The sequence below is a fragment of the Harmonia axyridis genome, chromosome 2, assembly GCF_914767665.1.
Source record: "Harmonia axyridis chromosome 2, icHarAxyr1.1, whole genome shotgun sequence".
Lineage (NCBI taxonomy): Eukaryota > Metazoa > Arthropoda > Insecta > Coleoptera > Coccinellidae > Harmonia > Harmonia axyridis.
Genome location: NC_059502.1, coordinates 15,787,722 through 15,814,544, shown reverse-complemented (window position 1 = coordinate 15,814,544; position 26,823 = coordinate 15,787,722). Strand labels below are relative to the sequence as shown.

General features: G+C 34.6%; 1 protein-coding gene across 1 annotated transcript; it reads right to left on the bottom strand.

The window, feature by feature from the left end:
* Positions 1 to 13,767: 13,767 nt before the first annotated feature.
* On the bottom strand, positions 13,768 to 25,388 carry LOC123672758. The gene is made up of 5 exons (XM_045607031.1): positions 22,522 to 25,388; positions 22,073 to 22,227; positions 14,669 to 20,151; positions 14,165 to 14,607; positions 13,768 to 14,093 (listed from the first exon to the last, which is right to left on the bottom strand). Exons 2-3 carry the CDS (start codon positions 22,146 to 22,148, stop codon positions 15,122 to 15,124), a joined length of 5,106 nt encoding a protein of 1,701 aa, XP_045462987.1. The 5' UTR covers positions 22,149 to 22,227; positions 22,522 to 25,388; the 3' UTR covers positions 13,768 to 14,093; positions 14,165 to 14,607; positions 14,669 to 15,121.
* Positions 25,389 to 26,823: the final 1,435 nt, after the last annotated feature.

Here is a 26,823-nt window from a genome sequence, read left to right as displayed (position 1 = left end):
CTATGATCTCAACTATAAATCTATTGTGCACCCTGTATGAGATGAAAATGTGGGAACCCCTATTATTTTCAAATCAGTTCATTAATTTTATTATACCGATTTTCATATTTCAAATAGGTCTATTCATCAAGAAACCTCCAATAGGCACGGTAACTTCAGAAACACTGTATAATCGTTATTCTCATAAGTAGATACTTTGAAAACTACGCGAAAACATAAATATATAATATGTATATTACGGAATTATTCACACAGTTGACCAAAAAAAATTTGATCCATTTCATCATTTCAAAGCATTCACCGCAAAATAATATAAGAATTAATAACTGGCGAAAAATAAGAAAAAAAATTCACTGACTGGCAGCGATTCGAACCTGCAGTAGCGCTGCGCCTCAGATTATCAGTCCGCGACTCACAGCCTCCAGCCATGACCACGTTGAAGAACTCACTGCATTTCTGCTTCTTATAGGGAAAATTTCAAAATCACAGGATACAGAGATTCTATAAATTTGAAGAATTTTCATGATTTTCGTGTAAAAAACCGTTAGATATGAAGGAAATCGAATATTTATATCTCTACTTACAAATTTACTTCGACTTGATTGCTGTTATCAGTGCAAAATGAAAAATTCACGTCTCTCCTTGACAACTTACATGATACGAAATGCTATAAGATTTGACCAATTTCCATGAAAATCTCAACAAAACGCAAAGATACCATCAGTAAAGGACGTTTCGTACCATTTCAGTCCATTCTTTGCTTAAATATCTCGTTGAAAACACCTCAAATAACCGAAATAACTCCAGTAGAAGCTTCAGCAAACGAATGTATTCGACTGACACAAAACGATTCTGTTTGAAAATATCATCAAATATACCTCGAAAAACGGATAGAAATGGTATATTAATCATCTTTTCTTGCATCTTTCCTCTGAATTCGTCCAAATTTCAATGTTTCTAGTCGAATATCATCTGACGTTTCTCATTTTCATTCATATCGTTTCTATTCTGAATGCCATCGATGGATGATATCGGGGAACACAGATTTAAGAGAAACGTCAAAATGTTACCAAAATTGCACATTTTTGCGTGAATTTTTCGAGAAAACAAAGACGAAAATGGAAAAAAGGGCTCCGTTACTTTTCCAGTTCATCTTTCGTGCGTCAGATTGAGCCAAAACATCTCGTCCCGACGATATCCTACGCCCCATCTCGTTTCTAGAAGTTTTCACTTTTCGACGAAAATCGATTTTTTCGTCCAGTTTGAGAATAATTATAAAATAATCGGGGTGTTTTTGCGGAAAAACCCCGGTACCGTAACAAATGTCCGTCTTTCCTCTTTCGAAACGTATTGTCGCGTCCCTTCCTACTCCCCTTCCAACGGTCGAAAAAAGTCTAAACTTTTCTTCCCTTTTAAAAAAACACGTTTCTTTCCCCTTTCCCCCCCATAGTACTGATTCCTGACTTAGTATATAGACTAGTACGCGCCGTAGATCTACCTTGTAGGTAGATTCGCTTTGCCCGTAGATACACCTTGTAGGTAGATCTACATTGCCCATAGATCCTCTTTGTCCATAGATCCACATTTTCCATAGATCTGCATTGGCCATAGATCTGCATTGGACATAGATCTGCATTGGCCAAAAATCTATGTAAAATTCATTCAAATACTGCATATCTTCTGTATTATCGATATCGGACTAATATACAGCGAAATACTAAGGCTTCAGTATTTTCATAAATACGCGTTAGCAACGCACAGTATGTATGTAATTAGAGGAATAATTTTAATCAATTCGACATGAAACACCCTGTATATGATAGTCAGTCACCTAGTATATACCTTCAAGAATTTGCTATATAATAATAACCTGTAGCAATAATCACTACTATAAATCTATTGTACACCCTGTATGAGATGAGAATGTGGAAACCCCTATTATTTTCAAATCAGTTCATTAATTTTATTATACCGATTTTCATATTTCAAATGGGTCTATTCATCAAGAAACCTCTAATAGGCACTGTAACTTCAGAAACACTGTATAATCGTTATTCTTATACGTACTTTGAAAAGTATGCAAAAACATAAATATATAATATGTATATTACGGAATCATTCAAACAGTAGACCAAAAAAAAATTTGATCCATTTCATTATTCCAAAGCATTCACCGCCAAATAATATAAGAATTAATAACTTGCGAAAAATAAGAAAAAAAATCACTGACTGGCAGCGATTCGAACCTGCAGTAGTGAAGCGCCTCAGTTTATCAGTCCGCGACTCACTGCCTCTAGCCATGAACACGTTGAGGAATTTAATGCATTTGTGCTTCATATAGGGAAAATGTCAAAATCACAGGATACAGAAATTCTATAAACTTGAAGAATTTTCATGATTTTCGTGTAAAAAACCGTTAGATATGAAGGAAATCGAATATTTATATCTGTACCTACCGATTTTTCAGTCCAAAATGAAATATTTACGTCTTCCCTTGACAACTTACATGAAACGGAATGCTATATAATTTGACCAATTTCCATGAAAATCTCAACAAAATGCAAAGATGCCATCAGAAAAGGACGTTTTCTACCATTTCAGTCCTTTCTCTGCTTGAATATCTCGTTGAAAACACTTCAAATAACCAAAATAAATCCTATTGAAGCTTCAGCAAACCAATGTATTCGACTGTCACAAAATGATTCTGTTTGAAAATATCATCAAATATACCTCGAAAAACGGATAGAAATCGGATCTGAACATCTTTTCTTGTATATTTCCTCTCGATTCGTCCAAATTTCAATGTTTCTAGTCGAATATCATCTGACGTTTCTCATTTTCATTAACATCGTTTCTATTCTGAATGCCATCGATGGATGTTATCGGGGAACACAGATTTAAGAGAAACGTCAAAATGTTACCAAAATTGCACATTTTTGCGTGAATTTTTCGAGAAAACAAAGACGAAAATCGAAAAAAGGGCTCCGTTACTTTTCCAGTTCATCTTTCGTGCGTCAGATTGAGCCAAAACATCTCGTCCCGACGTTATCCTACGCCCCATCTCGTTTCTAGAAGTTTTCACTTTTCGACGAAAATCGATTTTTTCGTCGAGTTTGAGAATTATTATAAAATAATCGGGGTACTTTTGTCGAAAAACCCCGGTACCGTAACAAATGTCCGTCTTTCCTCTTTCGAAACGTATTATCGCGTCCCTTTCTCCTCCCCTCCCAACGGTCGAAAAAAGTCTAAACTTTTCTTCCCTTTTAAAAAAACACGTTTCTTTCCCCTTTCCCCCCCATAGTACTGATTCCTGACTTAGTATATAGACTAGTACGCGCCGTAGATCTACCTTGTAGGTAGATCAATGTAGCCCATAGATCTTCTTTGCCCGTAGATACACCTTGTAGGTAGATCTACATTGACCATAGATCCTCTTTGTCCATAGATCCTCATTGTCCATAGATCTACATTGGCCACAGATGTACACCCCATATAAAATTCATTCAAATACTGCATATCTCCTGTATTATCGATATCGGACTAATATACAACGCACAGTCTGTATGTAATTTGAGGAATAATTTTAATCAAGTCGACATGAAACATCGTGTATATAAAGTTTTTGTTGAAACACAAAAAAGCAAACAAAAACACCAATGAACATGCCCGACTCGTTATTCGAATACCTTCAAGATGGCAGAAAGAGCAAATGCTATGAAACCAATTTTCCATACGGAATCAATTCTTCAGGAATGTCTTAGACTAACCCAAAGCTATTATCCAAATTTTCAGATTTCATTTTGCCTATTTTTCCAAAAATATCAAATTGGTATCCCAATTCAATACACCCTGTAAAATCTTTAATCAATTATTATATTATTCCCCACAAATTATGAAAACGAAGAATAACCCGAAGCTTATAATCCGTTGTTTCAATAGGTTACAATTTTGCATAAATGTCTGATTGCCACTCAAAAATAATACACCCTGTATGAAATCGTCCACCTGTATATCAGTGTATACCTCCAAGAATTATGCAAAATAAATAACCTGGATCTAAGATCTCAACTATCAGATTTCAACAGGTTTCAGTTATTCAGAGTCGTCCAATTGGAACTCGGAAATTGTGCACTCTGTATAAAAAATATTCATCGCACGTATATCTTCGCAAATTATGCAAAAGAAAACTAACCTGAAGCTCTAATTCCAATTTTCAGATTTATAAGGTCTCGATTTTCCAGAAATGTATAATTGACGCTTGAAAATTGTACCCCCTATATGAAATGGGAATCCCTATTATTTTAAAATCATCATTGACTTTATTTGATCCATTTTACTATTCCAAAGTATTCACTGCCAAATAATATAAAAATTAATAACTGGCGAAAAAATAAGAAAAAAATTACAACTGGCAGCAGCGAGATTTGAACTTGCAGCCCATAGAGCCTTCAATTCAATCGACCGCATCCTTAACTACCCGGCCACAAAGGCTTTAAGTAAATATGTGCATTTGTGCTTGTTATAGGGAATGTGTCAAAATCACAGGTTTCAGAGTTTCTATACATATGAATAATTTTCATGATTTTCGTCTAAAAGACAATTAGATATAAAGGAAATCGAATATTTATATCTGTACCTACCGATTTATCAGTCCAAAATGAAAAATTCACGTCTCTCCTTGACAACTTACATGATACGGAATGCTATAAGATTTGACCAATTTCCATGAAAATCTCAACAAAACACAAAGATGCCATCAGAAAAGGACGTTTCCAACCATTCCCGTTCATCATTTGCTTGAATATCTCGTTGAAAACACTTCAAATAACCAAAATGACTCCAGTAGAAGCTTCAGCAAACCAATGTATTCGACTGCCACAAAATGATTCTGTTTGAAAATATCATCAAATATACCTCGAAAAACGGATCTGAATCATCTTTTCTTGCATCTTTCCTCTGAATTCGTCCAAATTTCAATGTTTGTAGTCGAATATCATCTGACGTTTCTCATTTTCATTCACATCGTTTCTATTCTGAATGCCATCGATGAATGTTATCGGGGAACACAGATTTAAGAGAAACGTCAAAATGTTACCAAAATTGCACATTTTTGCGTGAATTTTTCGAGAAAACAAAGACGAAAATGGAAAAAAGGGCTCCGTTACTTTTCCAGTTCATCTTTCGTGCGTCAGATTGAGCCAAAACATCTCGTCCCGACGATATCCTACGCCCCATCTCGTTTCTAGAAGTTTTCACTTTTCGACGAAAATCGATTTTTTCGTCCAGTTTGAGAATAATTATAAAATAATCGGGGTATTTTTGCCGAAAAACCTCGGTACCGTAACAAATGTCCGTCTTTCCTCTTTCGAAACGTATTATCGCGTCCCTTCCTACTTCTCTCCAAACGGTCGAAAAAAGTCTAAACTTTTCTTCACTTTTAAAAAAACACGTTTCTTTCCCCTTTCCCCCCCATAGTACTGATTCCTGACTTAGTATATAGACTAGTACGCGCCGTAGATCTACCTTGTAGGTAGATCAATGTAGCCCATAGATCTTCTTTGCCCGTAGATACACCTTGTAGGTAGATCTACATTGACCATAGATCCTCTTTGTCCATAGATCCTCATTGTCCATAGATCTACATTGGCCACAGATGTACACCCCATATAAAATTCATTCAAATACTGCATATCTCCTGTATTATCGATATCGGACTAATATACAACGCACAGTCTGTATGTAATTTGAGGAATAATTTTAATCAAGTCGACATGAAACATCGTGTATATAAAGTTTTTGTTGAAACACAAAAAAGCAAACAAAAACACCAATGAACATGCCCGACTCGTTATTCGAATACCTTCAAGATGGCAGAAAGAGCAAATGCTATGAAACCAATTTTCCATACGGAATCAATTCTTCAGGAATGTCTTAGACTAACCCAAAGCTATTATCCAAATTTTCAGATTTCATTTTGCCTATTTTTCCAAAAATATCAAATTGGTATCCCAATTCAATACACCCTGTAAAATCTTTAATCAATTATTATATTATTCCCCACAAATTATGAAAACGAAGAATAACCCGAAGCTTATAATCCGTTGTTTCAATAGGTTACAATTTTGCATAAATGTCTGATTGCCACTCAAAAATAATACACCCTGTATGAAATCGTCCACCTGTATATCAGTGTATACCTCCAAGAATTATGCAAAATAAATAACCTGGATCTAAGATCTCAACTATCAGATTTCAACAGGTTTCAGTTATTCAGAGTCGTCCAATTGGAACTCGGAAATTGTGCACTCTGTATAAAAAATATTCATCGCACGTATATCTTCGCAAATTATGCAAAAGAAAACTAACCTGAAGCTCTAATTCCAATTTTCAGATTTATAAGGTCTCGATTTTCCAGAAATGTATAATTGACGCTTGAAAATTGTACCCCCTATATGAAATGGGAATCCCTATTATTTTAAAATCATCATTGACTTTATTTGATCCATTTTACTATTCCAAAGTATTCACTGCCAAATAATATAAAAATTAATAACTGGCGAAAAAATAAGAAAAAAATTACAACTGGCAGCAGCGAGATTTGAACTTGCAGCCCATAGAGCCTTCAATTCAATCGACCGCATCCTTAACTACCCGGCCACAAAGGCTTTAAGTAAATATGTGCATTTGTGCTTGTTATAGGGAATGTGTCAAAATCACAGGTTTCAGAGTTTCTATACATATGAATAATTTTCATGATTTTCGTCTAAAAGACAATTAGATATAAAGGAAATCGAATATTTATATCTGTACCTACCGATTTATCAGTCCAAAATGAAAAATTCACGTCTCTCCTTGACAACTTACATGATACGGAATGCTATAAGATTTGACCAATTTCCATGAAAATCTCAACAAAACACAAAGATGCCATCAGAAAAGGACGTTTCCAACCATTCCCGTTCATCATTTGCTTGAATATCTCGTTGAAAACACTTCAAATAACCAAAATGACTCCAGTAGAAGCTTCAGCAAACCAATGTATTCGACTGCCACAAAATGATTCTGTTTGAAAATATCATCAAATATACCTCGAAAAACGGATCTGAATCATCTTTTCTTGCATCTTTCCTCTGAATTCGTCCAAATTTCAATGTTTGTAGTCGAATATCATCTGACGTTTCTCATTTTCATTCACATCGTTTCTATTCTGAATGCCATCGATGAATGTTATCGGGGAACACAGATTTAAGAGAAACGTCAAAATGTTACCAAAATTGCACATTTTTGCGTGAATTTTTCGAGAAAACAAAGACGAAAATGGAAAAAAGGGCTCCGTTACTTTTCCAGTTCATCTTTCGTGCGTCAGATTGAGCCAAAACATCTCGTCCCGACGATATCCTACGCCCCATCTCGTTTCTAGAAGTTTTCACTTTTCGACGAAAATCGATTTTTTCGTCCAGTTTGAGAATAATTATAAAATAATCGGGGTATTTTTGCCGAAAAACCTCGGTACCGTAACAAATGTCCGTCTTTCCTCTTTCGAAACGTATTATCGCGTCCCTTCCTACTTCTCTCCAAACGGTCGAAAAAAGTCTAAACTTTTCTTCACTTTTAAAAAAACACGTTTCTTTCCCCTTTCCCCCCCATAGTACTGATTCCTGACTTAGTATATAGACTAGTACGCGCCGTAGATCTACCTTGTAGGTAGATTCGCTTTGCCCGTAGATACACCTTGTAGGTAGATCTACATTGCCCATAGATCATCTTTGTCCATAGATCCACATTGTCCATAGATCTGCATTGGCCATAGATCTGCTGCATTGGCCATAGATCTGCTGCATTGGCCATAGATCTGCATTGGCCAAAAATCTATATAAAATTCATTCAAATACTGAATATCTTTTGTATTATCGATATCGGACTAATATACACCGAGATACTAAGGTTTCAGTATTTTCATAAATATGCGTTAGCAACGCACAGTATGTATGTAATTTGAGGAATAATTTTAATCAATTCGACATGAAACACCCTGTATATGATCGTCAGTCACTTAGTATATACCTTCAAGAATTATGCTATGGAATAATAACCTGTAGCTATGATCTCAACTATAAATCTATTGTGCACCCTGTATGAGATGAAAATGTGGGAACCCCTATTATTTTCAAATCAGTTCATTAATTTTATTATACCGATTTTCATATTTCAAATAGGTCTATTCATCAAGAAACCTCCAATAGGCACGGTAACTTCAGAAACACTGTATAATCGTTATTCTCATAAGTAGATACTTTGAAAACTACGCGAAAACATAAATATATAATATGTATATTACGGAATTATTCACACAGTTGACCAAAAAAAATTTGATCCATTTCATCATTTCAAAGCATTCACCGCAAAATAATATAAGAATTAATAACTGGCGAAAAATAAGAAAAAAAATTCACTGACTGGCAGCGATTCGAACCTGCAGTAGCGCTGCGCCTCAGATTATCAGTCCGCGACTCACAGCCTCCAGCCATGACCACGTTGAAGAACTCACTGCATTTCTGCTTCTTATAGGGAAAATTTCAAAATCACAGGATACAGAGATTCTATAAATTTGAAGAATTTTCATGATTTTCGTGTAAAAAACCGTTAGATATGAAGGAAATCGAATATTTATATCTCTACTTACAAATTTACTTCGACTTGATTGCTGTTATCAGTGCAAAATGAAAAATTCACGTCTCTCCTTGACAACTTACATGATACGAAATGCTATAAGATTTGACCAATTTCCATGAAAATCTCAACAAAACGCAAAGATACCATCAGTAAAGGACGTTTCGTACCATTTCAGTCCATTCTTTGCTTAAATATCTCGTTGAAAACACCTCAAATAACCGAAATAACTCCAGTAGAAGCTTCAGCAAACGAATGTATTCGACTGACACAAAACGATTCTGTTTGAAAATATCATCAAATATACCTCGAAAAACGGATAGAAATGGTATATTAATCATCTTTTCTTGCATCTTTCCTCTGAATTCGTCCAAATTTCAATGTTTCTAGTCGAATATCATCTGACGTTTCTCATTTTCATTCATATCGTTTCTATTCTGAATGCCATCGATGGATGATATCGGGGAACACAGATTTAAGAGAAACGTCAAAATGTTACCAAAATTGCACATTTTTGCGTGAATTTTTCGAGAAAACAAAGACGAAAATCGAAAAAAGGGCTCCGTTACTTTTCCAGTTCATCTTTCGTGCGTCAGATTGAGCCAAAACATCTCGTCCCGACGATATCCTACGCCCCATCTCGTTTCTAGAAGTTTTCACTTTTCGACGAAAATCGATTTTTTCGTCGAGTTTGAGAATAATTATAAAATAATCGGGGTACTTTTGTCGAAAAACCCCGGTACCGTAACAAATGTCCGTCTTTCCTCTTTCGAAACGTATTATCGCGTCCCTTCCTACTCCCCTTCCAACGGTCAAAAAAAGTCTAAACTTTTCTTCCCTTTTAAAAAAACACGTTTCTTTCCCCTTTCCCCCCCATAGTACTGATTCCTGACTTAGTATATAGACTAGTACGCGCCGTAGATCTACCTTGTAGGTAGATTCGCTTTGCCCGTAGATACACCTTGTAGGTAGATCTACATTGCCCATAGATCATCTTTGTCCATAGATCCACATTGTCCATAGATCTGCATTGGCCATAGATCTGCTGCATTGGCCATAGATCTGCTGCATTGGCCATAGATCTGCATTGGCCAAAAATCTATATAAAATTCATTCAAATACTGAATATCTTTTGTATTATCGATATCGGACTAATATACACCGAGATACTAAGGTTTCAGTATTTTCATAAATATGCGTTAGCAACGCACAGTATGTATGTAATTTGAGGAATAATTTTAATCAATTCGACATGAAACACCCTGTATATGATCGTCAGTCACTTAGTATATACCTTCAAGAATTATGCTATGGAATAATAACCTGTAGCTATGATCTCAACTATAAATCTATTGTGCACCCTGTATGAGATGAAAATGTGGGAACCCCTATTATTTTCAAATCAGTTCATTAATTTTATTATACCGATTTTCATATTTCAAATAGGTCTATTCATCAAGAAACCTCCAATAGGCACGGTAACTTCAGAAACACTGTATAATCGTTATTCTCATAAGTAGATACTTTGAAAACTACGCGAAAACATAAATATATAATATGTATATTACGGAATTATTCACACAGTTGACCAAAAAAAATTTGATCCATTTCATCATTTCAAAGCATTCACCGCAAAATAATATAAGAATTAATAACTGGCGAAAAATAAGAAAAAAAATTCACTGACTGGCAGCGATTCGAACCTGCAGTAGCGCTGCGCCTCAGATTATCAGTCCGCGACTCACAGCCTCCAGCCATGACCACGTTGAAGAACTCACTGCATTTCTGCTTCTTATAGGGAAAATTTCAAAATCACAGGATACAGAGATTCTATAAATTTGAAGAATTTTCATGATTTTCGTGTAAAAAACCGTTAGATATGAAGGAAATCGAATATTTATATCTCTACTTACAAATTTACTTCGACTTGATTGCTGTTATCAGTGCAAAATGAAAAATTCACGTCTCTCCTTGACAACTTACATGATACGAAATGCTATAAGATTTGACCAATTTCCATGAAAATCTCAACAAAACGCAAAGATACCATCAGTAAAGGACGTTTCGTACCATTTCAGTCCATTCTTTGCTTAAATATCTCGTTGAAAACACCTCAAATAACCGAAATAACTCCAGTAGAAGCTTCAGCAAACGAATGTATTCGACTGACACAAAACGATTCTGTTTGAAAATATCATCAAATATACCTCGAAAAACGGATAGAAATGGTATATTAATCATCTTTTCTTGCATCTTTCCTCTGAATTCGTCCAAATTTCAATGTTTCTAGTCGAATATCATCTGACGTTTCTCATTTTCATTCATATCGTTTCTATTCTGAATGCCATCGATGGATGATATCGGGGAACACAGATTTAAGAGAAACGTCAAAATGTTACCAAAATTGCACATTTTTGCGTGAATTTTTCGAGAAAACAAAGACGAAAATGGAAAAAAGGGCTCCGTTACTTTTCCAGTTCATCTTTCGTGCGTCAGATTGAGCCAAAACATCTCGTCCCGACGATATCCTACGCCCCATCTCGTTTCTAGAAGTTTTCACTTTTCGACGAAAATCGATTTTTTCGTCCAGTTTGAGAATAATTATAAAATAATCGGGGTGTTTTTGCGGAAAAACCCCGGTACCGTAACAAATGTCCGTCTTTCCTCTTTCGAAACGTATTGTCGCGTCCCTTCCTACTCCCCTTCCAACGGTCGAAAAAAGTCTAAACTTTTCTTCCCTTTTAAAAAAACACGTTTCTTTCCCCTTTCCCCCCCATAGTACTGATTCCTGACTTAGTATATAGACTAGTACGCGCCGTAGATCTACCTTGTAGGTAGATTCGCTTTGCCCGTAGATACACCTTGTAGGTAGATCTACATTGCCCATAGATCCTCTTTGTCCATAGATCCACATTTTCCATAGATCTGCATTGGCCATAGATCTGCATTGGACATAGATCTGCATTGGCCAAAAATCTATGTAAAATTCATTCAAATACTGCATATCTTCTGTATTATCGATATCGGACTAATATACAGCGAAATACTAAGGCTTCAGTATTTTCATAAATACGCGTTAGCAACGCACAGTATGTATGTAATTAGAGGAATAATTTTAATCAATTCGACATGAAACACCCTGTATATGATAGTCAGTCACCTAGTATATACCTTCAAGAATTTGCTATATAATAATAACCTGTAGCAATAATCACTACTATAAATCTATTGTACACCCTGTATGAGATGAGAATGTGGAAACCCCTATTATTTTCAAATCAGTTCATTAATTTTATTATACCGATTTTCATATTTCAAATGGGTCTATTCATCAAGAAACCTCTAATAGGCACTGTAACTTCAGAAACACTGTATAATCGTTATTCTTATACGTACTTTGAAAAGTATGCAAAAACATAAATATATAATATGTATATTACGGAATCATTCAAACAGTAGACCAAAAAAAAATTTGATCCATTTCATTATTCCAAAGCATTCACCGCCAAATAATATAAGAATTAATAACTTGCGAAAAATAAGAAAAAAAATCACTGACTGGCAGCGATTCGAACCTGCAGTAGTGAAGCGCCTCAGTTTATCAGTCCGCGACTCACTGCCTCTAGCCATGAACACGTTGAGGAATTTAATGCATTTGTGCTTCATATAGGGAAAATGTCAAAATCACAGGATACAGAAATTCTATAAACTTGAAGAATTTTCATGATTTTCGTGTAAAAAACCGTTAGATATGAAGGAAATCGAATATTTATATCTGTACCTACCGATTTTTCAGTCCAAAATGAAATATTTACGTCTTCCCTTGACAACTTACATGAAACGGAATGCTATATAATTTGACCAATTTCCATGAAAATCTCAACAAAATGCAAAGATGCCATCAGAAAAGGACGTTTTCTACCATTTCAGTCCTTTCTCTGCTTGAATATCTCGTTGAAAACACTTCAAATAACCAAAATAAATCCTATTGAAGCTTCAGCAAACCAATGTATTCGACTGTCACAAAATGATTCTGTTTGAAAATATCATCAAATATACCTCGAAAAACGGATAGAAATCGGATCTGAACATCTTTTCTTGTATATTTCCTCTCGATTCGTCCAAATTTCAATGTTTCTAGTCGAATATCATCTGACGTTTCTCATTTTCATTAACATCGTTTCTATTCTGAATGCCATCGATGGATGTTATCGGGGAACACAGATTTAAGAGAAACGTCAAAATGTTACCAAAATTGCACATTTTTGCGTGAATTTTTCGAGAAAACAAAGACGAAAATCGAAAAAAGGGCTCCGTTACTTTTCCAGTTCATCTTTCGTGCGTCAGATTGAGCCAAAACATCTCGTCCCGACGTTATCCTACGCCCCATCTCGTTTCTAGAAGTTTTCACTTTTCGACGAAAATCGATTTTTTCGTCGAGTTTGAGAATTATTATAAAATAATCGGGGTACTTTTGTCGAAAAACCCCGGTACCGTAACAAATGTCCGTCTTTCCTCTTTCGAAACGTATTATCGCGTCCCTTTCTCCTCCCCTCCCAACGGTCGAAAAAAGTCTAAACTTTTCTTCCCTTTTAAAAAAACACGTTTCTTTCCCCTTTCCCCCCCATAGTACTGATTCCTGACTTAGTATATAGACTAGTACGCGCCCTTATCTACCTTGTAGGTAGATCAATATATCCCATAGATCTTCCTTAAAGGTAGATCAATGTTGCCCATAGATCTACCTCTTTGGGTAGATCAATATCGCCCATAGATCTACCTTTTAAGTAGATCAATTTAGCCCATAGAACTATTTTTTGGGTGGATTTAATTGTATAATAATTTGAAATTAATTGAAATCCAATTTTTTGATTTACCATATTTTATAGCTATTTGGCTCGTAACTGAAGATAATTGAAATTTATTGTTGATGGGGAATTGTTAAAAAAAAAGAATTCCGAAGAAATAAAATTAATTTATTAATTTCATGAATATTATTATTATCATTGGTGAAACAACAGTGAAATGAAAATTGATAATCCAAATAAAAAACAGATTTATTATTAAAATATTTTTTTGAAAAATACCCTTCAAAATTCTAGTTGTTTGTTGACCATTATATAAATCATAATGAAAAGAACTTATTCTTGTAATGAGAGATAAAATATATATTTGAAAAAGAACATAAATGAAGTTTTGTTGAAATTATACAATTGAACACACCTATCTGATTATTAAACATTGAATATTAAGTAAAACATCGGAATGAACCCAATGATGCATTACAATGATAAAATATAATAACAAAACATTGATTATAACATTGAAATAAACCAATGGAGATAATGGTTTTCATGAATTTTGTCTTCCGTTTCTTGTTCTTCAAAATTACTTCTGGTAATGGTTCTTCAAAGTTTCGTCATCTTCAATATGGAACATGAAAAATATTCAATAAAATCTTATCATTCGCAGAAGAAGATATTTTCGGTTTTACCTTTGTTTTTTTATTGTTATATCCTCTAAGTAACCATTATGAAAGAATTCCTCACTGTTCGTTTAGGAGAACATTCAGTCATCATAACCATATATATTTAAAATTGAGCTTCCGCTGTGTTTTTTTTGTGGAGTTTTTGTTTCGTTGTATAACCATCGCCCATTTCTTTTAGAATTTTTCATTAATGACCTGATATTGCCAATTATTATCATGCTCATTGATATTCCTATAGATCTAAAAAGATAAAAATCAGTGATAAAGTTATCATTTGTGATATATCAAATAAAATTGATATAATCTTGGATATTTCCATAAGTTACTGAAGCAAACTTTCAGCTGATGGAATCAATCACTTATCTTAAATAACATAGCTCTTCTTCGGCAATCGGGATGTTTTTGAATAACTCATAACAAAATCAGACTGCATATCATCTTGGGGAGTTCTGAATTTTGAAAATAATAATTCATTTAAATGGTCTATTTTCTTTTTCCATGTGAACTTACTCTCAGTAGCCTATTATTGAAGAGTCTTATTTTGCGTAGATCCATGAGTTTCCTTGGGTTTTTTTTTATTATTTAAGTACCTCCGTCCGTTTGTTAAAAGTATAAAGAAAATTTCAGAACTGATCTATCATTCAAAGAAATACGTGAGGGCATAAGGTAGCAAAAAAAAATTCATGATAAATAATTAATCAAATGATTATACAAAATAATTATTAATTTAAATTTCGAAAGGCGTAAACTTGATTTAGTTTGTTGAGAAGAATTTATTGAAATTTATTTTCGCGAATGATACCATTTTTTTTTAGATTTTATTGATTGATATAATATATGATGACATAACTGTAAAAGCTTTGAATTCAAGAATCAAAGTTTCTTCCAAACAATAATTATTCTTTGTAGAAATAAGGAAGAATCAAAGGTAAATTAAAAGTGAACTAATGGAAATTTTATATTTCAAATTAAAATTGAATTCAAAATACTACTGTATACTATATTTTTAGTAAAAATTTGTTTTGATGACTTTTTCAGTTTACCTTGATTTCGCGAGTGATGTATTTCCACTTTTACGCCATTCCATGATCGAGCCCTCGAGAACGCAACATAAAGTTGCCCGTGAGAAAAAACTGGACTATCCAAATAAATTCCGACCTGATCAAATGTCTGGCCTTGCGCTTTATTGATAGTAAGTGCGAAACAAACTTTTACTGGAAATTGTCGTCGTCTGAGTACAAAAGGTAGATTTCTATCGGCCGAAGTGAGGTCCATTCGTGGAATTAGGACTTTTTTTCCTACAAAACGACCAGTTACAATTTCCGCTGTTAAAAGAACGTCTGTAACGGCTGATACTAATAATCGCGTTCCATTAATCAACCCATCTTGCAAACATAGATTCCGCAAAAGTATAATTGGTACGCCTGATTTCAACCTAAGTTCGTGCAATGGCATTCCACTGGGTGTTATAGTGTTTAAATATTCTTCAGGGAAGTTCGCAATCTCGTCTTCGTCATTCGAAACCACACTATCATTGCTATGAATTATAGTAAGAGTTCCGGAAAATCTATCGAGAATTCTGTCATTGAGTTGATTACAATGATCATTCTTGGGACATAGGATGGCGCGCGTAGAGAGCTGTTCTGGTGTAAGGGTATTAAGCTCTCCATAAATCTCATCAACGACATTATCCGTTAAGCATCGATTAGGAAGACAGATTAAATCATTGCAATCTTGTCCATCTTTGGTTATTTTTTCGTTGATGATACCGCGTCCGAGATCTTCAAGCCAAGAAGTGAAGTCTTCCTCGCCTTCCCTTACTCTCATATTTTGAACCAAGTTTAATACATGAAATCTATTCCAAACTCTAGAGTTTGTGAAAAATAATTCAACCTGTTGAACGCGACCTGGAGCTATAGGTAATAACTGTTTTACGTCCCCACCGAATAATATGCACTTACCACCGAAAGGTTCTGAATTAGAGCATATATCTCGAAGAAGTTCGTCTACTATGTTTATGACGTGGTAGTTCACCATCGATATCTCATCCCAAATAATGAGTTGAAGATTTCTTAAGTATCCAGCCTCTTCGGATTGTACGGTTATTGACGAACGGGTGTCTGCGTTAAAGTCCAAGGGTAATCGGAATGTGGAATGAACGGTCCTTCCATTCTTAAGAAGTAATGCGGCGATTCCTGTGAATGCAACGGCTATGGCCGGAATACGCAATATTTCGCAATACTCTAATAAAGCATTATAAATGAAAGTTTTTCCCGTTCCGCCGCTTCCTTGGACATAAAAATATCTGTCATTTACATCCGACTGTAATGCGTTGATGACTCGATCGAATACATTGCGTTGATCTGTATTCAAGTTATTTGGATTGAATTCTTCCACATTAGTTCTTTCAATTTGATTATTTTCTTCGTCGATATCGTGAATGTCATTTTCTGAGTCAGTCTCCGGTTCTGGCAAATTAAAATCTGACAAATTTCTGCCCAAAGCATTTAAAACGTAACTGATTCTGCGCAAACATCGATTTTCTGAATCACGTTCTGTATATCCTTTTTTGATAAAATCTTCGAACATACATTTTTTGAAATTTTCCCAGAGGTCTATTGGATTTCCAATCTCGCAAAAACATAACATATAAGCGAATAATTTTCTCATAGAACCTGGCATATCAACCAAAGCCGCATGTTCTAATGTTTTGAACCATTCGTGATCAGAGGCGATTAAATTTCTAGCTCGTACCGTTTCTGTGAAAGTTGGGTACATTACGCCGTGAAACGTGCGTAGATCTTCAAAGGAAGTTGGTCCAGCGACGTGCAATAGTAAAATGCGTAAATGAAATTTTTCCTTATATTTTGGACTGATTGTGTATAACCGAGGTATAACAGCGCAATTTTTTCGTCGTTTTATCCATCGATGTTCTTGATCGTTGAAGGAATAATATAACGGAATTTCGAGATATTTGAATTTACGTGCGCTAGCATTTTCAACGTTCAATCGAAAATATGCTTCTAAACGGCTCAATTTTGGATATTGCAAAGCCACCTCCTCTTGTCCTTCTTCGAAATAAACGACTCGCTCTCCTGGGAGATGTACCGGCAATCTAGATATTGCGTGACTTCTTCCTTGAATCGGAAAACCTAGCAAACGCCATGCTGATTCGCCAGAGGAAATATACCTTGATTCTATAAACGCTTTTATCTCGTCGTAAACAATTTCGTTTTTTAATTGGAGAATGGCAGCGTCTGGCCCTTTATTTATGTATTTGAATACATACTTGACAGCTCCAACCGTCGTAACCACCTCTACATTTATGTGACTTTCATATTTCTGAGATAGATATGGACTGTACGGAACTACATCCCTGTTGTCAACGGTACACATAATACGATTTCTCGTAAACGCTGCTGTTCGACCGTCATTTCTCCGTCGGTATATCGGTATAGCTTTGTCGATCGCTGTATTCGTCGAAAATGATTTTGGATATTTTTTCGAACAAACACCCTCTACCATACAAGCTGCGTTTGGAGCACGATCACCACACGGACCGTGGATCATGGTTGACATAATAATTTGGAAAAGCTGCGAATTTTCCGCTGGCAGCTCGGCACATATGATTTTATCTACGTCTTCTGGATTGCGTAATTTATCCTTATCATCTAAAAATATCAAGCAATGCATATGTGGTAAACCCCGCTTTTGAAATTCAATTACGTAGACAAACGCAATTACTTCGCCGAAAATTTTCTTTTTCAAAATATCCTCGAAAAATGCCTTTCTTTTCAATTCGAAAACACGGGCGATATATTCTGGTCTGTCTTGGGGATTCAATAAACTACTATTAATATTTTCCGTAATCTCCCGCCAATTTGGGTTGCATGTAAATGTTACAAATAGTGAGGGTCTACCAAATTTTGCCACAATCGCCATCGCGTCTTGGTAATTTTGCTGCATGAAACGTGCACCTCCCATGAAAGTACTCGGCAGTACAACGATTCTGCCGATTTTTTCATTTCCGACCGATTCGACTGCTGATTTACGCGCAACATAATCTTGCAGCCCGACGTAATTGTTGGCACGTAATTTTTTTTGATGGGTACGTAAATAATGTAACCGATCACCCTCTACTTCCACATATTTATCAACAATGAATTGTTGTGTAAGTCGTCCGCAAAAAAGAATTGGATTGAATTTGCCGGATCGACTCATCAAACGATAGCACTCGAATTCTCGTTTTGAAATACGTTTTCCGCTCCGGTTACTCATTAAACTTATCGACCATCCCAATTCTCCATGGGGGAAAAGCAAAGGGTAACATAATGCATCTACGATTGGCGACAATTTTGGAATATCTCGATAAGTATTCTGTTGGCCTAGCGAGTTGTTTCCTATCAAATAAACGCGAATTGAACCTGGTGGAGGTACATCCCCGTCGACACTACTGAAAACACCACCTATTTCGTTAGAGGTTGTCGGAGCCGCATGTTTCTTCCGATCCGTATCCGGTTGGCCATGAAAATAGAGTCCGTATTGAGGAATCACGTCTTTTCCGCCGATTCCTCGCCCTTCCAAAACCTTTTTACCTAAATTATGATATATTTGTGCGAAAGGATGAATTTTTCTCAAAAGCGCATCAATTTGTTGCAATAATTTAGAATCACAACCGTCGTGCACATTATTGGACGTCCTCTTTCTGGTAGCTTCTCCAGAATCTATAAAATATAAAGATCCAAACGATGGATTGAGCGTATCAACATCTGATAATCGATGGTATATTTGCCCTGATACAACGATCACTGGGGCTCCGCTCGCTAAACCTTCTCTTCGGGCGAAGGAGGTTGAACCAAGTGCCAATAGAGTGTTGTATCTTCGAATATTTTTGATGAAGTTACTTGACTGAGGATGCGCATCCGTTATTAAAGCCTTCAATAAATCTGGATAGACGGACTGTTCCGGAAGTTTGATAGCGCCTTTATTACAGCATGTCATGTATTCTTTATTAAAGAAAAGGGCGTCGCAGAACGAACATGTTCGATTCATTGGACCCAGGTAATGGGAAGTAATACCTATGGTTTTTCCTGGGAACGCCGAAGAAGAACAATCCATATCTGGCTCAGTTGTCACCTGATTTGTTTTTCTAAATGTAGAAATATTTTTAGTTCGAAATTTTTGTGATCGAACGACACTGGAGTTCTGGTTTTCATATAATGTCAACGTATGAAAATCAACTACATCAGATAAATCACCGACGGAACCAATTTCTACTCGAACTGGGACTAAGGTATATAAATAATCGTTGTTATAGTTTTGCAACATGAAGTTAAGCAAATCTTGGTCGTTTGAAAATTTAAGTAAACAGGCCTTACCGTCTTCTTCAATACCCATTCCATTATTATCGCGACTGTGGGAATCAAATAAATAAATGGAATTTCCGACTTTAGCCAGGCCAGTCGACAAAAGACCACACGTAAAAATAGCACATTCGAAATTTTGAAAAATTCTCTCAATGCCTTGTGCTAAGGGTACATCTATTTCTCCTCGTCTTCCTAATCCTACAAACCCCGTCACCGAATCCATCTCATTTACTCGTAATGAATAAAATACGTTCGCAATGATGAAATTTGGATACACCTCTACAACGAATAGATCAGGTGCATTTTGTGACGTTCGCATTGCTACGGATTTTTTATAAAGCTGATCTCCATAATCGAGAATATTATCAATTATTGTGGTATCCCATGAACTGAATGGAAATACTTTACTATATGCTACTGCCACTGCCGCGTTTGTTGTGCATTGATGATTGCGTGACTCTAAACTAAATCTCAAATCATTCTGACTTCGCGTTCCCCTGATTATACTCCTATCCCTTACAGAATTAACTTCCGCATCTTCAACAACATTGTAATTCAAATTGTCATTGTTAACATTTTCGAACGGCGGAGGTACTTTCGGTTGAGGATTTGTCGAATTGGAAATATCTAAAAAAATTTATGAAATGAGTATATTTTAGTATATGAGATACACACAAATGCAATGATGATACCTACATGACATTATTCAAGACAGAGATGTTTAAAAGCATTTTTATCTTGTCACCATCAAGAGAGATTTAATCATGAATCATGAATTCAGTCATGGATCATATGTTTGTTATAACATCAAAATTACATTGTTATAGCTTAACTATACAGGGTCATTCACTTGGATGGCCTATTAGACGTTTATGGAAAACTATCCATAATTTTTAGCTGAACATTTGCGTATTGGGGTTTGAGACAATGATCTTTCTCCCTAAAATATATCCAGATCTATATAACTTCCGGTTATACCGGAAATAGACTGCTACTTCCTTATTTCAAATGACACACCCAATATATTATTGCATCATTAGATAGCTTTTTTGATGGCAATTTCGGCAATATGCCATGCCTTGGGTGAAAACTCAATGGTTCATGAGTTATTGGGATTCTTATGAAAAAAATGCTGGAGATGTGGACTCACATTTTTTAATATTTCAGCAGAAAAAGCTTTTTTCGAAAAAATACTTTTTTTTTCGATTCTGTAAATACGTAGTATTATAAGACTGTTTGCGGTTTGAACCAAAAATGTACAGGGTGTTCATAAGAAGATCATGAACTTGGACAACACAAATTCATCAAAACTCAAGATTTTCAAATTAGAACCTATATTTTTTATTTTTTCAGTCGATTCTACGTACAAAAATAGTGGGGGTTACTTTACCTCAAATGAATACTTCGAGAGTTATTGAGGAAGAACTTTGAATGAGGAAAAACCGCTATTTATAACTGTGTTGAGTGGTCTGTGACTTCCGAAAACACAGAAAGAAACCAAAATTCGATGTTTCCAAAACTAAATTTGACATACCAAGAATTTTAATGTATTATTCGTAATTGAAAAATGTAAAATTTAGTTACCAAACATCGAATTTTAGTTTCTTTTTGTGTTTTCCGGAAAGTTAAAGTTCTTCCTCGATAACTCTTGAAGTACTCATTTTAGGTAAAGGGTTTGCTTAAGTAACCCCCACTATTTTTGTACGTAGAATCGACTGAAAAAATAAAAAATATAGGTTCTCATTTGAAAATCTTGAGTTTTGATGAATTTGTGTTGTCCAAATTCATGATCTTCTTATGAACATCCTGTACATTTTTGGTTCAAACCGCAAACAGTCTTATAATACTACTTATTTGCAGTATCGAAAAAAGCTTTTTCTGCTGAAATATTTAAGAAAAACTGAGTCCTCATCTCCAGCATTTTTTTCATAAAAATCCCAATAACTCATGAACCGTTGAGTTTTCACCCAATGTATGGCATGTTTCCGAAATTGCCATCAAAAAAGCTATCTAATGATGCAATAATATACTGGGTTTGCCATTTGAAATGAAGAAGTAGCAGTCTGTTTCCGGTATAACTGAAAGTTGTAGAGATCTGAAAATATTTTAGGGGGAAAGATCATTGTCTCAAACCCCAATACGCAAATGTTCAGCTAAAAATTATGGATAGTTTTCCATAAACGTCTAATAGGCCATCCAAGTGAATCACCCTGTATAGTTAAGGTAAAAATCGAAATATTTCATAGCTGTACAGGAATGAAGAACACTCCACACTGGGAATTCGAGATGATTAATAATTTTTGAGAAAGGAACGGTATGGATTTTTCCGAGATTAATTTCGATGACCTCTTTTTTATAGAAATAATTTCAAATATTCAGAAACACCATTTAAGTACAGAAGTTGAAACAAAAACTTCAATAAATAGAATATTGTTGAATTTAGGTACAAATACCATCCTAGTTCAACATGCAATAAAACTTGAGAACTCGACTACTACCTATAGTCATAGGTAGAAAATATTATATCAATGAAATAGTAGGTACCTACCTGGTTTAATTTTCTTAGACGCATTGAAACCTCCTTTGGGTTTTTTCCCAATTTTTTTCGATCTTTTGATAACCATTTTCCAATATGTATTTCAATATGTAATATGTATTCAGATACCTATGTATCTTTTTGAATCTTCTCCAGAGCAAGATTATCTAAAATTTTAAATATTAAATTGAAACCATAGACATTCCCTCTACGTTGACGTTTTCAAGAACAATCGATTGATTGAAATATATTACAAACGTTTTCAAATGAAAATCATTATCTTCAAGGTATTCAGTCATTGAAAATCATTACATGCAGTTATGAAATCAAAAAATGAAGAATTCATTTGATTATGATTTGAAAAATATCCGAATATTGGATAAGATAGTTAGAAATTGAATATTATGTAACTAATTGATTAGAAATAAGTATGTACATAAATGATTAATTGGAATTCTTACCTCTTCCTAATAAGAACTTTGAAAAAGTAGCTATTAAAAATTATCTCAATAACAACGTACTTCACACCAAATTCAACAGAATTAGAATAAATCTGAGAATGAGAAATGAAAGCCCTTGTAGAAATTCCCGCAATTTTCTTAGCGTCCCCCCAACGGCTATTTTGAGGGAGAATATTCCCCTCCTTCATCTTTCTTCAGGTGTACAGATGAATTGCAACGTTGTCAAATTAAAACAATCAAATTACATTACATACATCATTACATATCAGTTATTTATGTATTCAGGTGAAAATTTGAATTATCATTACAAAAAATCGAAGCTTTCTGACAATATAATCGCTTTGATATAAATATATTCCTATTTTGAGATTCTTAGTAAAATTCCTCCAAAAAAAAACCTTGGCAAGCTTGCATCGGAAGTGCAAATGTAGGGGTGAACTATTGGTCAACTTGAAGTGAACCAATAGAAATAAATTTTAATGTCCTCCTAACGTGTATCTTGTATCCCTCCCATATTATAGATCAGAGGTGCTCAAACTTTCTGTTCCGAATAAATGCGAATTACTATATGGATGTTCACTCTATAATATCGAGAATTTTATCATTTAGAATTATATATTATTTTATACAATTTAACGCACAAACAATGCATTTGTTGATAAATTACTCATAATAATATATCATGATACCTGTTATCTATTTAATACCTATTAATGATCAATAATGGTTATTTAAGTCGACTCTATGATCAGAGCAAACATAAAATATGCAATATCAATATGGAATGGATATACATTTACCTGGGTAGCTCTTTATTATTGTATTTTATTTTGAATTTTCCAAAGGATCTTTTTTATTTACTTATTATGTAGGTATAGCCATAGATATTTCAAAATGATATTGAGAGATACTCTGAGATGTAGATTTGTTTTTGATGATTTCATCTTTGAATAAATATTCTAAATATAGGAAGAAGTGTTTAAAAGGTTTTCTTCATTTTTCATCAGTATTCCCCGTCCCCGAGTAGGATTGAAATAACGCAAACAATGCGAATCATCAAAACTTATTACCATTGCCAAACCTATTAGATACGCAATGATGCCAAACCTATTAGATATGCAATGAAAGGTTACCCTAACATTGTCAACTAATGCTCATTTAGTTCGGATTTTTTTAGTGATGCAAATACATTATTATAAGTGACAGTACTCGATCATATCCTAACAGCTTAGGTACTAATTGGGTACGTCTGCTATAAAGATAAGATCAATCGAGTAAAGTGAAATTCCATAAATAGTGGGAAATTTGGCATCGTCGCATTAACTTGATGCGTTGAAGCGTTGAATAGATCAGATAATCTAATAGATGTCACTTGTCATGATTTATAGGAGTACCTTATAGGTCAGCAGTTCTAAAAAGTTTGTTTCTGGTCTCTTTTAATATAATAGCCTTATTCTATGATATGTGCTTACCGGATGAAAATTATATTTTATCGAATAAAATATGTGTCTGAATATATTCCATGAGAGTTACATCGGCTTTATCTAGTGACACCCGATAGAATAATTTTTTTCAAAAAATCCGATGATATTGTTTCTAAAAACAACAGGGCATGGTAACCGATTTCTGCGATAAGTTAAAAAGTAAAATTTGTATTTATTGAAAAATAACGATTGGTCTATCACAGCGCTCGATTAATCGCATTTCCCCCAGTACCAATGCTAGGAACATGGAATGGAAAAGTTCCATAATACATAAAATCCAAGGCTATAATTTCAATTTTTGTCTGAGATCTCACCTAAATCTAATGGCAATATTTGATTTCATTACTTTGCCCCAAAAATCGGGATAAACTTGATAATTAAAAAATATTTCTGAATGAGAGGTATAGAGGAGTATTTTTTCACCTTGAACCATAAATTCGACATGTATTCCATCATTTACTATTGCTTTATTTCCGTTTTGATATTTGTTTCTTTAATTCTAGTACCAATTCTCTGCCTTCACAATTTTGAATGATCAAAGATTTTTCACAATTCCTTTATAGACCAATTGATTCCAATTTTTTTTTTCAATTTGGTAGGCACCCACTCACTTTCGAAGAAAACAATGTAATGTGGCGCGGAGCATGTTAAACTTTATTCCCGGCAGTATTTTAGTATTAAATGTTGAAGAAAATTTTGTATGCTAATGAAACCATATTTTTAATATGTATCAAAATTAATTTCCACCTCTTTCCTTTCGAAACGTTTCCTCATATCCCGTTTAACTCACTTCGAGAAACGTCTGAATATACTTTTTTTCCGTAAATACGTTTTTCACTACTTACCACAGTAGTTATGCTATGTTTTGCAATTAGTACCTATACAGAAGAATTATTTTCAATCCTTATAAACTCGAAAGTGACGAAACACCCTGTATATAAAAAAATGTTGTTGAAAGAAAGGATTATTCTTACCAGAGAAAAATTTCAAAAAATAATTATTGAAAATTTGTATCTTCATTCCCTTCATAAACGGATGAGATAAGGATAAAAAAATATTTTTTATTTAGTAGGAATTAATATTACATAATATAATACCGATTTTCATATAGGTCTATTATCAGGAAACCTCTAATACGCAGTAAGCACTGTAACTGAAGAAACTCTGTATAATCGTTATTCTTATTTTTTGAAAACCTCGCAAAAACACAACTATTTATGTATAATAACAAATCATTCACACAGTAGACCAAAAAAAATTGATCCATTTCATTATTCCAAAGCATTCACCGCCAAAGAATATAAGAATTAATAACTTGCGAAAAATAAGAAAAAAAATCACTGACTGGCAGCGATTCGAACCTGCTGTAGCGCAGCGCCTCAGTTTATCAGGCCGCGACTCACTGCCTCCACCCATGAGAACGTTGGGAAAGTTATTGCATTTGTGCTTCTTATAGGGAATGTGTCAAAATCACAGGATACAGAGATTCTATAAAATTGAAGAATTTTCATGATTTTCGTCTAAAAAACCGTTAGATATGAAGGAAATCGAATATTTATATCTGTACCTACCGATTTATCAGTCCAAAATGAAATATTCATGTCTTCCCTTGACAACTTACATGAAACGGAATGCTATATAATTTGACCAATTTCCATGAAAATCTCAACAAAACGCAAAAATGCCATCAGAAAAAGACGTTTTCTACCATTTCAGTCCTTTCTCTGCTTGAATATCTCGTTGAAAACACTTCAAATAACCAAAATAAATCCTATTGAAGCTTCAGCAAACCAATGTATTCGACTGTCACAAAATGATTCTGTTTGAAAATATCATCAAATATACCTCGAAAAACGGATAGAAATCGGATCTGAACATCTTTTCTTGTATATTTCCTCTGAATTCCTCCAAATTTCAATATTTCTAGTCGAATATCATCTGACGTTTCGTATTTATAATTAGGGGCGTTTCTATTCTGAATGCCATCGATGAATGTTATCGGGGAACACAGATTTAAGAGAAACGTCAAAATGTTACCAAAATTGCACATTTTTGCGTGAATTTTTCGAGAAAACAAAGACGAAAATCGAAAAAAGGGCTCCGTTACTTTTCCAGTTCATCTTTCGTGCGTCAGATTGAGCCAAAACATCTCGTCCCGACGATATCCTACGCCCCATCTCGTTTCTAGAAGTTTTCACTTTTCGACGAAAATCGATTTTTTCGTCCAGTTTGAGAATAATTATAAAATAATCGGGGTACTTTTGCCGAAAAACCCCGGTACCGTAACAAATGTCCGTCTTTCCTCTTTCGAAACGTATTATCGCGTCCCTTCGTACTTCCCTGCGAACGGTCGAAAAAAGTGTAAACTTTTCTTCCTTTTTAAAAAAACGCGTTTCTTTCCCCTTTCCCCCCCATAGTACTGATTCCACGATTAGTATATCTAACTAGTACGCGCCGTAGATCTACCTTGTAGGTAGATTCGCTTTGCCCGTAGATACACCTTGTAGGTAGATCTACATTGCCCATAGATCCTCTTTGTCCATAGATCCACATTGTCCATAGATCTGCATTGGCCACAGATGTACACCCCATATAAAATTCATTCAAATCGGACTAATATACAACGCACAGCCTGTATGTAATTTGAGGAATAATTTTAATCAAATCGACATCAAACATCGTGTATATAAAGTTTTTGTTGAAACACAAAAAAGCAACCAAAAACACCAATGAACATGCCTGACTCGTTATTCGAATACCTTCAAGATGGCAGAAAGAGCAAATGCTATGATACCAATTTTCCATACGGAATCTTCAG

What these genes read in the sequence shown, in the direction of transcription:
- LOC123672758 (XM_045607031.1), bottom strand. Translation starts at nt 22,148, where the DNA reads ATGGTTATCAAAAGATCGAAAAAAATTGGGAAAAAACCCAAAGGAGGT. An exon ending in GTCTAAGAAAATTAAACCAG is followed by an intron (nt 20,152 to 22,072) that starts GTAGGTACCTAC and finishes AAATTTTTTTAG; the next exon opens with ATATTTCCAATTCGACAAAT.